General features: G+C 44.5%; 1 protein-coding gene across 3 annotated transcripts in view; it reads left to right on the top strand.

Annotated features, from left to right (window-relative positions):
• LOC126094791 (SREBP regulating gene protein) overlaps nt 1–15,178 on the top strand; it is a 58,731-nt gene that overhangs the window by 17,076 nt on the left and 26,477 nt on the right. For all 3 annotated transcript variants that reach the window (XM_049909368.1, XM_049909361.1, XM_049909377.1), the window contains exon 3: nt 10,930–11,081. In XM_049909368.1, coding sequence (XP_049765325.1) covers nt 10,930–11,081 — 152 coding nt within the window. The remainder of the gene's footprint in view (nt 1–10,929; nt 11,082–15,178) is intronic.

Here is a 15,178-nt window from a genome sequence, read left to right as displayed (position 1 = left end):
AAATCGCTTTGCAACTGATACTGGTCTTCGGATGACCTTACTAGACGGTAAATTACAGCATCATCTGCGAACAACCTAAGAGAACTGCTCAGATTGTCACTCAGGTCATTTATATAGATCAGGAACAGCAGAGGTCCCAGGGCGCTTCCCTGGGGAACACCTGATATCACTTCAGTTTTACTCGATGATTTGCCGTCTATTACTATGAACTGCGACCTTCCTGACAGGAAATCACTAATCCAGTCACACAACTGAGATGATACCCCATAGGCCCGCAGCTTGATTAGAAGTCGCTTGTGAGGAACAGTGTCAAAAGCTTTCCGGAAATCTAGAAATATGGAATGAACTTGAGATCCCCTGTCGATAGCGGCCATTACTTCGTGCGAATAAAGAGCTAGCTGCGTTGCACAAGAACGATGTTTTCTGAAACCATGCTGATTACGTATCAATAGATCGTTCCCTTCGAGGTGATTCATAATGTTTGAATACAGTATATGCTCCAAAACCCTACTGCAAACCGACGTCAATGATATAGGTCTGTAGTATTGGTACTCCAAGAAAATTTACATACAGAAAACCACACTGAAAAGCTTAATATCAGGTTTGGACCTACTTCATCATGAATCTGGACATACGAATGTACACTATGAGCGGAATTAGGTATTTTAGTATGGTTTACGAAATTCCGATGCTCTTGGATTATCGTGTGATGTTCTGTTTCTTTTACTATGTTATGTAAGTTCTCTTAATGCTTTAAACGTACGAATATACATGCTGCTCACGGGCAGTAACAACTGTTTTCTGGCGGCCAATGGCAGCTGAAGAAACGAACCTGTTTCTAATAGCTCGTGGGAAAATATCACGAATGGTGGTTTGAAAAGCGTCATTATAAATATCCTTTTAAGCAAGATGAATTATGTTGCGTATGAGAATATTCGATGAATTTCTTAAATCATAGACCGTTTGACTGTCATTTAAAACTTAAAATTTTACTGGCGGATTTGTGTGATGTATCTTAAAGTGCAACACGCGTAAAGAAAATAACAGTTGAAATCTTAGCTTTTCTGGTGGCTAATTGATCTTAGAGTCCAGTATTATATGTGAAAGCATACCTTCCCTTGCAGCCACACTTGTATATTAATTTAAACCATTAACTTTTTCTTCTCTTGTGTTCGTGCTATTTAACAGCGATGTTGCTGTTGACTACATCACGTGTTCTATGCTCTGAATACCTGCTTTCATTGGCTGGCGAGATCATGTGGCATGAGCTATGATTGACTTACAAAAGCGCATCGCAATCTCGATTTCAATGCTTCGGAAACTAACTTTCCAAGTTTGGTGGAAATTCGAATTTTTACTTTTGTTATATGAAAATATGCAGCGTACTTGTTGCTGCATATAATTTTTTTTATCCCGCTCACAGTTGTTAGCTAATATGCCGGCAATTTCAGGCCGGTGTATGAAACCTTAACGCTTCAAAGGATTGATAAGTTTTACAGCTCCGAGGGAACATATCCTGTCATTTAACATGGAAAAAGTGTGTTTTCGTCCGGGAGAAAGTGTATTTTTAACTGGGAAATCCAGGAATTTTTTTTCCTTGTCCGCGTATACACCGTGAATAAGGAAACCGTGTTTGAGGCAGTGAAGCAGTTTGACGAATAATACTCCAAGGAACCTACAGCACTACAAATTGTTTGCAGAAAATTTTAGGCAAACTGATGTTAAAAGACTAATGAAATGGCAACACTCTTAAGTTTTTTTTTTAGAGAGAGAGAGAGAGAGAGAGAGAGAGAGAGAGAGAGAGAGAGAGAGAGAAACTATGAACAAAGTAAATTTAGCAGGTGTGAAGGTGACAGAAAAGGAGAAGCATGTTGAGAACTTTTCAGCTATCTTTGAGCTATTGGAGGGTTGTCAGCATGGGCAAAGCAGTCGACATGGTCACGTGGTTGAGGTGAGCAATATGGTTTAAGAGGTAGTTGGTGTCGTGAAGGCTTAGGGTATCAACAGAATGGAACTGGCGTGAGCAGATCTGTGGCAGAGGTACAATCCACTGCAGCAAACAATAATGTTGAGTCAGTTAATAACATACAAATGGATTTAATTATTTAATTGGATAGATAAAAAATCTACTCACCAAGCCGCGGCAGAACACACACGTAAAGGATGGTTGTAATTGGCAAGCTTTAGGAGCTAGTAGCTACTTTTTCAGGCAGAAGGGTTGAAGGGGAAGGAAGAGGGGTGAAGGAAAAGGACTGGAGAGGTCTAGGAAAAGTGGTAGATTTTGGGAAAGTCACCCAGAACAGTGGGTCAGGGGAGACTTACTGTACAGGATAGAAGGAAAGACTGATTGTTGGGGACTGTTGGCAGTCATCTGGCAAATTATGCCTCTCACTTGCTTATGTAGTATTTGCTGCTTATCACCACCACCACCATCACCAACCACCACCACCCCTTGACAGCTGACAACAAATGCAGTAAAAATTTAGTTAAAAACTCACTGTGGTCACGTTTAATTCTCACATTGGCTATGACATCCACAGCATAGCACCCAGGACCCCACTGCACACTCATTGGCTGGCGGTGAATGCATGACGTAGGTGCGCAGAAAAAGCCTAAACTCGATTGCCGTTGTTCGTGAATCCAACTAAGCAGAGAAAAAAAAGGGGTGGGTGTGTGTGTGTGTGGGGGGGGGGGGGGGGGGGGGGGGGAGGGCGCACGCGCGCGCCTGCATGCATGCGTGCATTAGTACGAGTGAGAGAGAGAGAGAGAGAGAGAGAGAGAGAGCAGATACCCATAGAGTATCTAGAGAAAATGTATAATTTTTGTGAGACAGTTGAGAAGCTCCACATGGTAACAATATATTTTGGAAATACTGTAGAAGTAAAGGAGGCCACTCACCAGCACACACAAAAGGAAAGAAAATTTGTGATAGGATTTATTCCACATATGCATTAATAACTGACTTGGTGATGCATGCATTTAAATATTGTACCATAGATAATATTTCACTGCTTTTTGTGCCTCATACACTAGGAAGTTGTTCACACATAGCTTTCATCCATTAAATCATTATTTATTCTGTAACCAATAAGTTCTTCTGTCTCTATGCTGACACTGCTCTCTTATTTAATACAAGGCATTAAATTTGCTGTTGCAGCTAACATTTGAAGATAGCACAAGTCCACCTGTCTGAAAGAAGAGCAGAAGAAATGACCCAGAAAATGTCCACGAAATATCATTTACATCAATCTGTATCAGAATTTTAGAACAAACTTGGAACACTGTGTTATGAAGTACCTTGAACACAATTACCATTTCGATCTCAACTAGAATGAATTACATAAAGAAAGATCATATGACACCCAGCTCATGCTTTTCTCATATGACATCCTGAAAGTTGTAGATCTTAGGGAATCAGGTGGACACAGTGTTATCTTTCATGGAGATTCAATGGCAGAATTAGAATTGTCAGGGATGCCCCAGGGAAATATGTTGAGACCCTTGCTGCTCGTGTTGTATTAATAGCCTAGCAGAAGATAGTGATAGTCAGTTCAGACTTCTCGCAGAGGATGCCGTTATCTATAATTAAGTAGTTTCTGAAAAAAGCTGTACAAATATTCAGTTAGCTCTTGATAAGACTTCAAAATGGTGCAGATATTGGCAATTTATTTAAAATGCTCAGAAATGTAAAAACTGTGCCTTCGCAAAAGAATAATGCGTTAAGCTCAGTTGACTGAATGATGAGACTTTGAGGTGGTGAGTGACTGGAGAGATAAAGCATGGGAGATCTGTTTCTGGACAAGGTTGGGAGAGTAATTTTAGTATGTTTAGGTCTCGGTGAGACCCTTGGTATATTTGGCGAGGAACTGCTCATCACTACGGATGTCCCCCCAGGGGGTCCACAACTCTTTTGTGGATACGTGCGTAGCGAGCACGGGACCCCGAGCTAATGTGGCCTTCCTTCCTTTCCGGGCTGCATACCTTCCCTTTCCGCATCCTTCCCCATCCCTCTCTTCGCCCCTCCTCCCCTCACCTCTGGCTCTTTCCTTCCCTTTCTCCCCATCTGGGAGTATGGTTTGTGCCTACGTCCGGAGACGGATGCTCGTAAATGTACTGCATTCTTCGCCTTCCTTGCTTTTATGTCTTCTTCCTTCCTTTGTCCTTCTCTTTTCCTTACCTCTTCTCTTTACCCTTTTCTCTGCTGCGGTGTTTGAGACCTCTCTTCTTTCCTTTCCCTTTCTTTATTTTTAAGGACGAAAAGCTCATCCAGGAAATAAGACTGAAGGAAAAGGTGTCGACCTTTGCTGCTCGAAAATTATTCGCCAGTCGACAGCCCACCGTGCCTCAGACAGGAAAATACAGCACTGTCCTTGCTTCTCCTCGGCCAACAAAGGAGGCGGCCACGCAGACTTGCGACCTCACCTTTAGTACCACGGTCGTCAGGTCGGCCAGTGCAAAGATCGCCCGTTCAACCTCACCGCTTTCGCCTGCCCACTCTATGGCTCACCCTTCGTCGGGTTCTGCTAAATCTCGAGCCCAAAAGTCCGACGCCAAGTCTTCGAAAAAAGAGCATACTCATGAAGAGTTTTTACGTACCGCAACTTCACAACCATCGGTTCCTCCTTCATCTAAACATCATACTTCCAAGAAGGCTACAAAGAAACCCAGTTCCTCTCCTTCTCCGCCAAGGCGTGTCCCATCTACAACACCACCTGGCGGAAATCGCCCTCGGCCGTCTTCTGTGTCGCCGAGGCGCACTGCTGGTGGCCGGTCAACCGGCCGATCGCTGGTGGCAGGGGCTGCTCCTGACCAACCTATGGATCAGGATCTTCTGCCTTCGGCTGAATGCCATTCCATGCTGTCGGTCGCAAGCTCTGAGCAGTCGTTGAGTTGACAGCACCCTTGGTCACATTCCTCCATTTTCTGTTCACCCTATGTCCATTATCCACTGGAATATCTGCGGCATTCGAGCCAATCGGGATGAATTGTCGGTCCTCCTACGATCCTACTCGCCGGTCATCTTCTGTCTTCAGGAAACAAAGCTGCGTCCCCATGACCGCTTTGTTCTCCCTCATTTTCAGTCCGTCCGATATGACCTCCCCTCTGTTGAAGGCACTCCAGCCCATGGAGGACTCATGATTCTTCTCCATGATACTCTCCATTATCACCCAATCCCCTTAAACAGTTCCTTCCAAGCTGTCGCCGTCCGTCTTTCCCTTTCTGGATACACATTCTCTCTTTGTACTGTATACATTCCATCATCCACACCAATGGCACGAGCTGATCTCCTTCATCTTCTTGGTCAGCTTCCACCCCCCTATTTGCTGGTTGGGGACTTCAATGCCCACCACCCGCTTTGGGGATCTCCACATCCTTGTCCACGTGGCTCTCTATTGCTAGACGTCTTCCATCAAGCGGATCTAGTTTGCCTCAACACTGGGGTCCCCACATTTTTGTCTGCCTCCACGACAAATTTATCTCATTTGGACCTTGCGGTCGGTACTGTTCCGCTAGCTCGGCGCTTCGAATGGTTCGCCCTTAATGATACACACTCGAGTGACCACTTTCCATGTGTCCTTAGATTGCAGCATCCACTGCCATATATGCGCTCGCGACGCCGATTGGACACTTTTTTTCGTCTCTAGCGACATTCGATGACCGTCGCTTTCCCAGCGTCGACGATGAGGTCACACATATTACCGACGTTTTTCTTACAGCTGCGGAATGTTCAATACCACGCACCTCCGAATTGCCCCGGCGCCCCCCAGTTCCTTGGTGGAACGAGGCATGCCGTGACGCAATACGTGAGCGGCGACGTGCTCTTCGCATTTTCCGTCACCATCCTACTTTGGCCAACTGTATCCGCTATAAGCAGCTACGTGCGCGATGCCGTCGCGTCATCCGCGATAGCAAGAAGGCAAGCTGGAAATTCTTTATTAGCTCATTTAAAACCTTCACTCCCTCCTCAGAAGTTTGGAGTCGGCTTCGACGGTTCTCAGGCTAGCCTAGTTTCTCCTCGGTCTCTGGGCTCACTGTCGCGCATGATACCTTAGTGGACCCCGTCGCAATTTCTATCTCGTTGGGTCAGCACTTTGCTGAGATTTCGAGCTCTTCAAATTACCCGCCAGCGTTTCTCCCGAAGAAACGTGCAGCGAAGTGCGACATCTTGCTTTCTCCTCTCAAAATCACGAAAGCTACAATACTGTTTTCTCCACGCGGGAACTCCAACATGCACTCTCTTCTTCTCGCTCCTCCGCCCCAGGACCGGATGGTATCCATGTCCAAATGTTGCTGCATTTATCAACCCATAGTCTGCGTTACCTCCTTCGCCTTTATAATCGAATTTGGACCGACAGTACCTTTCCCAGACGGTGGCGGGAAGCTGTTGTCGTTCCAGTTCCGAAACCTGGAAAGGACAAACATCTCCCCTCTAGCTATCGCCCCATTTCTCTCACGAGTAGTGTGTGTAAGGTTTTGGAGCGTATGGTGAATTACCGTTTAGCTTGGTGGCTGGAATCCCGCAGTCTTTTAACACCAGCCCAATGCAGATTTCGAAAGCATCGTTCTGCGGTTGACCATCTTGTTGCTCTCTCCACTTATATCATGAACAATTTTCTCCGGAAACGCCAAACGGTAGCAATATTTTTTGATCTGGAGAGAGCATACGATACCTGTTGGAGGACAGGCATCCTCCGCACACTGTTCTCTTGGGGCTTTCGAGGCCGGCTGCCCCTTTTTCTTCGCGAATTTATGGCAGAGCGCACTTCTAGGGTGCAGGTGAACACTACTCTCTCTCGTACTTTCTCCCAAGAAAACGGGGTACCCCAGGGATCCGTGCTGAGTGTTGTACTGTTTGCCATCGCCATCAATCCAATTATGGATTGTCTCCTACCTGATGTCTCGGGCTCCCTCTTTGTGGACGATTTTGCGATCTACTACAGCTCTCAACGGACCAGCCTTCTTGAACGGCGTCTTCAAGGATGTCTCGATCGCCTCCACTCGTGGAGCATCGAAACCGGCTTCCGTTTCTCACCCAGTAAGACCGTTTGTGTCAATTTTTGGCGAAATAAGGAGTTTCTTCCGCCCTCCTTACATCTAGGTCCTGTCAACCTTCCGTTTTCAGACGTCGCTAAATTCTTGGGTCTTATGTTTGACAGAAAACTGTGCTGGTCCTCCCACATTTCCTATCTTTCGGCCCGCTGTCTGCGATCGCTTTACACCCTCCGTGTCCTGAATGGTACCTCCTGGGGAGCGGACCGAGTGGTCCTTCTCCGCCTCTATCGTGCCTTAGTGCGCTCGAAATTGGATTATGGAAGCATAGTCTACTCCTCTGCTCGGCCGTCTATTCTTCGGCGTCTCGACTCTATCCACCACCGTGGATTACGTTTAGTGTCTGGAGCTTTTTACACTAGCCCTGTGGAAAGCCTTTATGCTGAGACTGCTGAACCTCCGCTGTCCAATCGGCGAGCAGTCCTCCTGAGTCGTTATGCTAGCCATCCGTCTTCCATGCCTGCTAATCCAGCCCATGACTTTTTTTTCGACGCCTGCTTCGATGTAGGGTATGCAGGCCGCTCCTCCTCCCTACTACCCCCAGGAGTCCGCTTCCGTCAACTGCTCCATTCTCTTTCCTTCCGCTTTCCTAAAACCTTCTTGACAACTTGGGGTACAGCACCGCCTTGGCTTCGTCCCCGGATCTGCCTGCTTCGTGACCTTTGTCAATTTCCCAAGGATGGTACCCCTACACTTGTTTATCGCCGGGCATTTGCTGCTCTATGTGCACAAATGACGGACGCCACATTTATTTACACCGACGGCTCGAAAACATCGTTAGGTGTAGGGAGTGCCTACATTGTTGGCGACACCCCAAATCGCTTTCGGCTTCCCGACCAGTGTTCGGTTTATACTGCAGAGCTTTACGCTGTTCTCCAGGCTGTCCACTACATCCGCCGCCATCAGCGGATACAGTACGTTATCTGCTCGGATTCTCTCAGCTCTCTCCTCAGTCTCCAAGCTCTTTACCCTGTGCACCCTCTGGTCCATCGGATTCAGGACTGTCTGCGCTTGCTCCACCTGGGGGGCGTCTCGGTGGCGTTCCTCTGGCTCCCGGGACACGCTGGTATCTGTGGGAATGAGGCGACTGATATAGCGGCCAAGGCTGCAGTCTCTCTTCCTCGGCCAGCTATTCAGTCGCTTCCCTTCACCGATCTACTGAGCGGCTTATGTCGCAAAGTTGCTCATTTATGGCATGCGCATTGGTCGGCACTTCCCCGTAATAAATTGCGGGAAGTGAAAGCCCTTCCTTGCGCTTGGACCTCTTCCTCCCGAACGCGTCGTCGGGAGGAGGTAATTTTAGCTAGACTCCGGATAGGGCACTGTCTTTTTAGCCACCAACATCTTTTAAGCGGCGATCCTCCCCCACTCTGTCCCCACTGCTCTCGGCTGTGGACGGTCAGACACCTTTTAATTGAATGCCCCTATTTTAATCCGTTACTCTCCCGTCTACAGCTATCGCCTGATCTATCGTCGATTTTAGCAGATGACACGCGCTCAGCCGACCGCATTCTCCAGTTTATTAGTGACAGTGAAATGACATCAGTCATTTGAAGCTTTTTTTGGGGACTACCACCCCCTTTCTGTAGTGGATTTTTAAGCATTCCTTCTATTTTTAGTTTCTCCAATTTTATGACTTTGTTCCCATTGCTGCTGGTTTTCAATTTCGGTTTTTTACTGTCTTAAGTCACGGGCTGGGCGCTAATGACCATAGTAGTTTTGCGCCCTAAAACCAAAAACAAAAAAAAACAAAAAAAAACTATGGATGTGATTGCCATATGTGGCTAGGCTGTATGGAGGGGCCTTCTTGGTATAGAATGAGTGTCGGTTGACATGGAGGGATTGCTGCTGGTTGGTCGTTTGGTATGAATGAAGTACTGATGTCGCCATCTTTATGGTGAAGCTCAGCACTAAGGAAGGTGGCTTGCTGGGTTGAGTAGGACCAGGTGAAGCAAATGGGGGAGAGGGTGTTGAGGTTTTGGAGGAATGTGGATAGGGTGTACTCACCCTTGATACAGATCACGAAGATGTAATCACTGAATCTGAACCAGACGAGGGTTGTGGGATTCTGAGTGGTTAGGATGGATTCCTCTAAATGACCCATGAATAGGTTGGCATAGGATGGTGCCATGCAGGTACCCATTGCCATACCATGGATTTGTTTGAAGGTGATTCCTTCAAAGGAGAAGTAGTTGTGGGAGGGGATACAGTAGGTCATGGTGATCAGGACGGGGGTTGTAGGTTTCGAATCAGTTGGTTGTTGGGGAAAGGCAGTGTTCCATAGCAGCAAGGCCATAGGCATTAGGGGTGTTAGTGTAAAGAGACATGATAAGCAGGGTGTTGTGTGGTAGAGGAACAGGAACAGTGGAAAGTCAGTGCAGGAAATTGGTGGTCTCTTTTATATAAAAGGGTAGGTTTCGAGTAATAGATAAATATTGAATAAAGAATGCAGCTTCTTGAATTTGTATAGCCTTCCCTCCTGTCAACAATATACCTTAACAAAGAGGTGGCCAACTCGAATGATGGGATTTTAGTCTTGTAGACGAGAGCATTGCCACAGCTAGAATTACACTTGCTTGTATTTTTCTTAATTTAGTCGTACATGTGCTCCTAACTCAATAAATCTTGCGCTGCAACTCCAATATTGTCAAACCATCTATGTTATGATCGCACATGACGGTTTCAGCGGCAGCAATATGTTGTTTATTTTTGTATTCAGCGTCACTGAAATCCCACAAACATCTATGCACAGCATACATATCCAAAAAGTGAACATTATTCTCTGTTCCCCCACTTCATATTTCAGTTTGTCTACACTCTACAAACAAACATAACCTCAAAACTCATGCAACTAGTGTCGCCAAAGTTGGAACGCACTGAAAGTGTTTAGTTTCACCACCGAGTTGCACAAATGCACGGCGCGCATGCGCAGTGGCCGATAGTGCAGTTGCCTGCAACCTAGTGTCATCATGTAAACTAGGCTTAAAGGTATGAGAGTTCATTTAAGGGGAAGGACTTTTTTTGAAAGCAGAAATATTTCTAGTATTCTTTTTTGTTGTGTCTGCCTGTGATCAGTGCCTCCTGTATGTGGTAAGTAACAATTTATCATTTCCATCATGCAATTTCCAATTTATGAATTGGCACATACTTGAAGATAGACATAAACTGTTCCTAAAAAGCTACCTCCTCCTGAGATGCTAGCCACCCACCCCAAACCCTCTCTCTGCCTCGCTCTCCCTCTATCCATCCCACTGGACACAATCCTCCCCCCACCACAAACTAGCCCAACTGCTGAAATGCAGCACTGGCATTGTGTGTCCTGTCTGCGCCATGTAATGACATAGGCTGCACCACTTTTTGTGTGTGTGTGTGGGGGGGGGGGGGGGGGGGGTCTCTTTTACTCCTGAAGTATTTACATTCTTCCAGAACTTTCCAGAAAATTATTCCTCAAGAATAGACTTACTATGTTTCAAAACACCGCTTTAACAATTGCAGAGATACAGGGCTAAATGTCCACATAGGTATTTAAGCTGTCATTCTTCCCACACTCCATATGTGAATGGGTTGAGAAGAAGCTCTAATACGAGGTACAATGGAAAATTCCTTTTGTCAGGCACTTCTCAGTGATTTGCAGAGTATGTATGCTGATGTAGATGACTGCTAAGGGGTTCTGATATGGTATATTTTTTTGGGCAGCAGGTATTGAAATAGGAGTGACTTGTGAAAGGGATAAAATTTATTTTGTTAATTGTTACTTATTTCTTTAAGCTCGGAGGAAAACCAGAAACAAAATACAGTGACTAGATTATGATGTCACATATTGCCTCTTTATTATAAAAAAAATATATATTTTTTTAAAATTTCATTTCACCCTTTTAGGCTATATATGTTCACGGACTGATGTTTTATCAACTGGATGTTGCAACACAGATATAGATACTACAAAGCAATATTCATGTGAAACCTGCAAAGACAATGGATGCTGTAGTATTTATGAATATTGTATATCATGCTGCTTACATCCAGATAAGGTAAGCTGATGTAAGAACTTTTTATTCTGTCATCTTTTACGTTTGTTAACATTGTATTCTGCACTTGGTAGCTGCTCTGGCACTATGTGTTCATGATCCTCCTGTCGTGAAAGTATTTTTCAAACCTGTGGCAAACAGTGTACAGTGCAGAGCAATATTTAATTTTCGATTTCTTCTTGTTTATTTTTAACCAATGTCACTGATGACGAGCTTTGTCACAAGCAATAGTTTCAAAATATAAACTATGTTAGCAGTTACATTCATAGGCGCAGTGTAACACTGTTTACTGGTGGTAACTTAATGCATCTATTCACATTATTTTGATTCAAATTTTACGGTTTTAGTGACTAAATTGTGCATTAGTTAAGTTTTTGATAATTAAAATGGTTCATGGTGTGGGTTCCTGTAGTCATGTCCTAGTTCATGAACCGTGGGCAACGTATGAGTGGCCAAGTAAGTGGTCCTGACAGTCGGGATACCAGTTACTTTGGAATAAGGCTGGACATCTCGGACATATTCTGAGTCGTGGTCACCTTTGTGCTCATACGGCAAAGACTACCAAATCCACCGGTTAGTCCCTCAGCCGTTAGGGGTAAAACCCAGTGGGACTCGGGGCAAGTAAGGCTAGCAACCTGCTTCCCTGCTACTTTAAATATGATGCTGGCAACAATCAGAGCAAAATGCCCCGGACCTTTGGAGGTGACGGAGTCCCACCTCTGACAAACCAGGGACTCCTAAGATACGACTTGGCAAACAAATGGTAATGAGATGGGGAGCTATTAATATCAATGGGAGCTACTCTGGGAAGAAGGTAGAGCTGGCAGAGGCTGCAAGTAAGATGGGGCTGGACATTTTAGCTCTTAGTGACATTCGGGTAAGGGGTGAGAAAGAAGAGGAAGTGGGAGAATACAAGGTCTACCTGTCAGGAGTCAAAACGGGAATAGCACAATGGGGTGTAGGGCTTTACATCAGGAAAGAAATAGAACCCAGCGTAGTTGCAATAAGATATGTAAACGAATGACTGATGTGGATAGATTTGACAGTGTCTAGCAAGAAAATTAGGATTGTGTCAGTATATTCGCATTGTGAAGGGACAGATCAAGATAAGATGCCTAGTTTTTATGAGGCACTCAGTGATGTAATTGTTAGAGTAAAGGACAAGGACAGTGTTCTGCTCATGGGTGATTTTAACGCCAGGATTGGAAATCGAACAGAAGGGTATGAAAAGGTTATGGGTAAATTTGGAGAGGATATGGAGGCCAACAGGAACGGGAAACAACTCTTGGATTTCTGTGCCAGTATGGGCTTAGTAATCACAAACTCCTTTTTTAAACATAAGAACATTCACCGGTATACTTGGGAAGGCAGGGGAACCAGATCTGTCATTGACTATATAATAACAGATCAGGAATTCAGGAAGGCTGTGAGGGACACACGTGTATTCAGGGGATTCTTTGATGACACTGATCTTTATTTAATCTGCAGTGAAATTGGGATTGTGAGGCCGAAAGTGCAGGAGGTCAGGTCCATATGTACGAGGATAAGAGTGGAGAAACTTCAGGGTAAGGAAATCAGGCACAAGTACATAACAGCGATCTCAGAAAGGTACCAGTTAGTTGAATGTAGTCAATTACAGTCATTGGAAAAGGAATGGACAAGGTACAGGGACACAGTGCTAGAAGTGGGTAAAGAATGTCTTGGAACAGTAGTGTGTAAAAGTAGGATGAGGCAAACAGCTTGGTGGAATGACAGTCAAGGCAGCCTGTAAAAGCAAAAAGAAGGTGTATCAAAAATGGCTACATACTAGAACCCTGGTAGACAGAGAAAGTTATGTTGAAGAAAGAAACAAAGCCAACAGATAACTGCAGCATCCAAGAAGAAATCGTGGGAAGACTTTGGAAACAGGTTGGAGACTATGGGTCAAGCTGCTGGAAAACCATTCTGGAGTGTAATTAGCAGTCTTCAAAAGGGAGGTAAGGAGGAAATGACAAGTATTTTGGACAGGTCAGGAAAACTGCTGGTGAATCCTGTGGATGCCTTGGGCAGATGGAGGGAATATTTTGAAGAGTTGCTCAATGTAGGTGAAAATGCGATCAGTAATGTTTCAGATTTCGAGGTAGAATGGGATAGGAATGATGATGGAAATAGGATCACATTTGAGGAAGTGGAGAAAATGGTCAATAGATTGCAGTGCAATAAAGCGGCTCGGGTGGATGAAATTAAGTCGGAACTCATCAAATACAGTGGAATGTCAGGTCTTAAATGGCTACACAGGATAATTGAAATGGCCTGGGAGTCGGGACAGGTTCCATCAGACTGGACAAAAGCACTAATCACACCAGTCTTTAAACATGGAAACAGAAAAGATTGTAACAACTACAGAGGTATCTCTTTAATCAGCGTTGTGGGTAAAATCTTCTCAGGTATTGTTGAAAGGAAAGTGCGAGTATTAGTTGAGGACCAATTGGATGAAAATCAGTGTGGGTTTAGGCCTCTTAAAGGTTGTCAGGACCAGATCTTCAGCTTACGGCAAATAATGGAGAAGTGTTATGAGTGGAACAGGGAATTGTATCTATGCTTTAGAGATCTAGAAAAGGCATATGACCGGGTTCCTAGGAGGAAGTTATTGTCTGTTCTACAAGATTATGGAATAAGAGGCAAACTTTTGCAAGCAATTAAAGTTCTTTACATGGATAGTCAGGCAGCAGTTAGAGTTGACGGTAAGTTGAGTTCATGGTTCAGAGTAGTTTCAGGGGTAAGACAAGGCTGCAACCTATCTCCACTGTTGTTTATATTATTTATGGATCATATGTTGAAAACAATAGACTGGCTGGGTGAGATTAAGATATGTGAACACAAAATAAGCAGTCTTGCATATGCGGATGACTTAGTTGTGATGGCAGATTCGATTGAAAGTTTGCAAAGTAATATTTCAGAGCTAGATCAGAAATGTAAGGACTATGGTATGAAGATTAGCATCTCCAAAACGAAAGTAATGTCAGTGGGAAAGAAATATAAATGGATTGAGTGCCAAATAGGAGGAACAAAGTTAGAACAGGTGGACGGTTTCAAGTACTTAGGATGCATATTCTGACAGGATGGCAACATAGTGAAAGAACTGGAAGCGAGGTGTAGCAAAGCTAATGCAGTGAGCACTCAGCTACGATCTACTCTCTTCTGCAAGAAGGAAGTCAGTACCAAGACTAAGTTATCTATGCATCGTTCAATCTTTCGGCCAACTTTGTTGTATGGGAGCGAAAGCTGGGTGGATTCAGGTTACCTTATCAACAAGGTTGAGGTTACGGATATGAAAGTAACTAGGATGATTGCAGGTACTAGTAGATGGGAACAATGGCAGGAGGGTGTCCACAATGAGGAAATCAAAGAAAAACTGGGAATGAACTCTATAGATGTCGCAGTCAGGGCAAACAGGCTTAGATGGTGGGGTCATGTTACACGCATGGGAGAAGTAAGGTTACCCAAGAGACTCATGGATTCAGCAGTAGAGGGTAGGAGGAGTTGGGGCAGACCGAGGAGAAGGTACCTGGATTCGGTTAAGAATGATTTTGAAGTAATAGGTTTAACATCAGAAGAGGCACCAATGTTAGCACTGAATAGGCGATCATGGAGGAATTGTGTAAGGGGGGCTATGCTCCAGACTGAACGCTGAAAGGCATAATCAGTCTTAGATGATGATGATGACGATGATGATGATGACGATGATGATGATGACGATGATGATGATGACGATGATGATGATGACGATGATGATGATGACGATGACGATGATGATGACGATGACGATGATGATGACGATGACGATGATGATGATGATGAAAAACAAACCATCCAACAACTCAATCATTGTCTCAAATGCCTACATCTATACACACTTAAGATTAGAAATCAAACTTTGTTGTTAAATGTTAAGTGTTAACACAAAAGATAGCAAAATTAGAGGATACAAAATTACAGTAGGCAAGAGAGCAATCTCTTTCACCATGAGCTATTTAACCACAACAAAGGCAAAATATTATGTATTGTTAAATGGAAATGATTTCTACTTCCGCAGTCATTCCCAAAGCCCTGCTGAAACT

This window comes from Schistocerca cancellata, chromosome 1 (genome assembly GCF_023864275.1).
Source record: "Schistocerca cancellata isolate TAMUIC-IGC-003103 chromosome 1, iqSchCanc2.1, whole genome shotgun sequence".
In the NCBI taxonomy this organism is placed as follows: Eukaryota; Metazoa; Arthropoda; class Insecta; order Orthoptera; family Acrididae; genus Schistocerca; species Schistocerca cancellata.
This window is presented reverse-complemented; position numbering and strand designations above follow the sequence as displayed.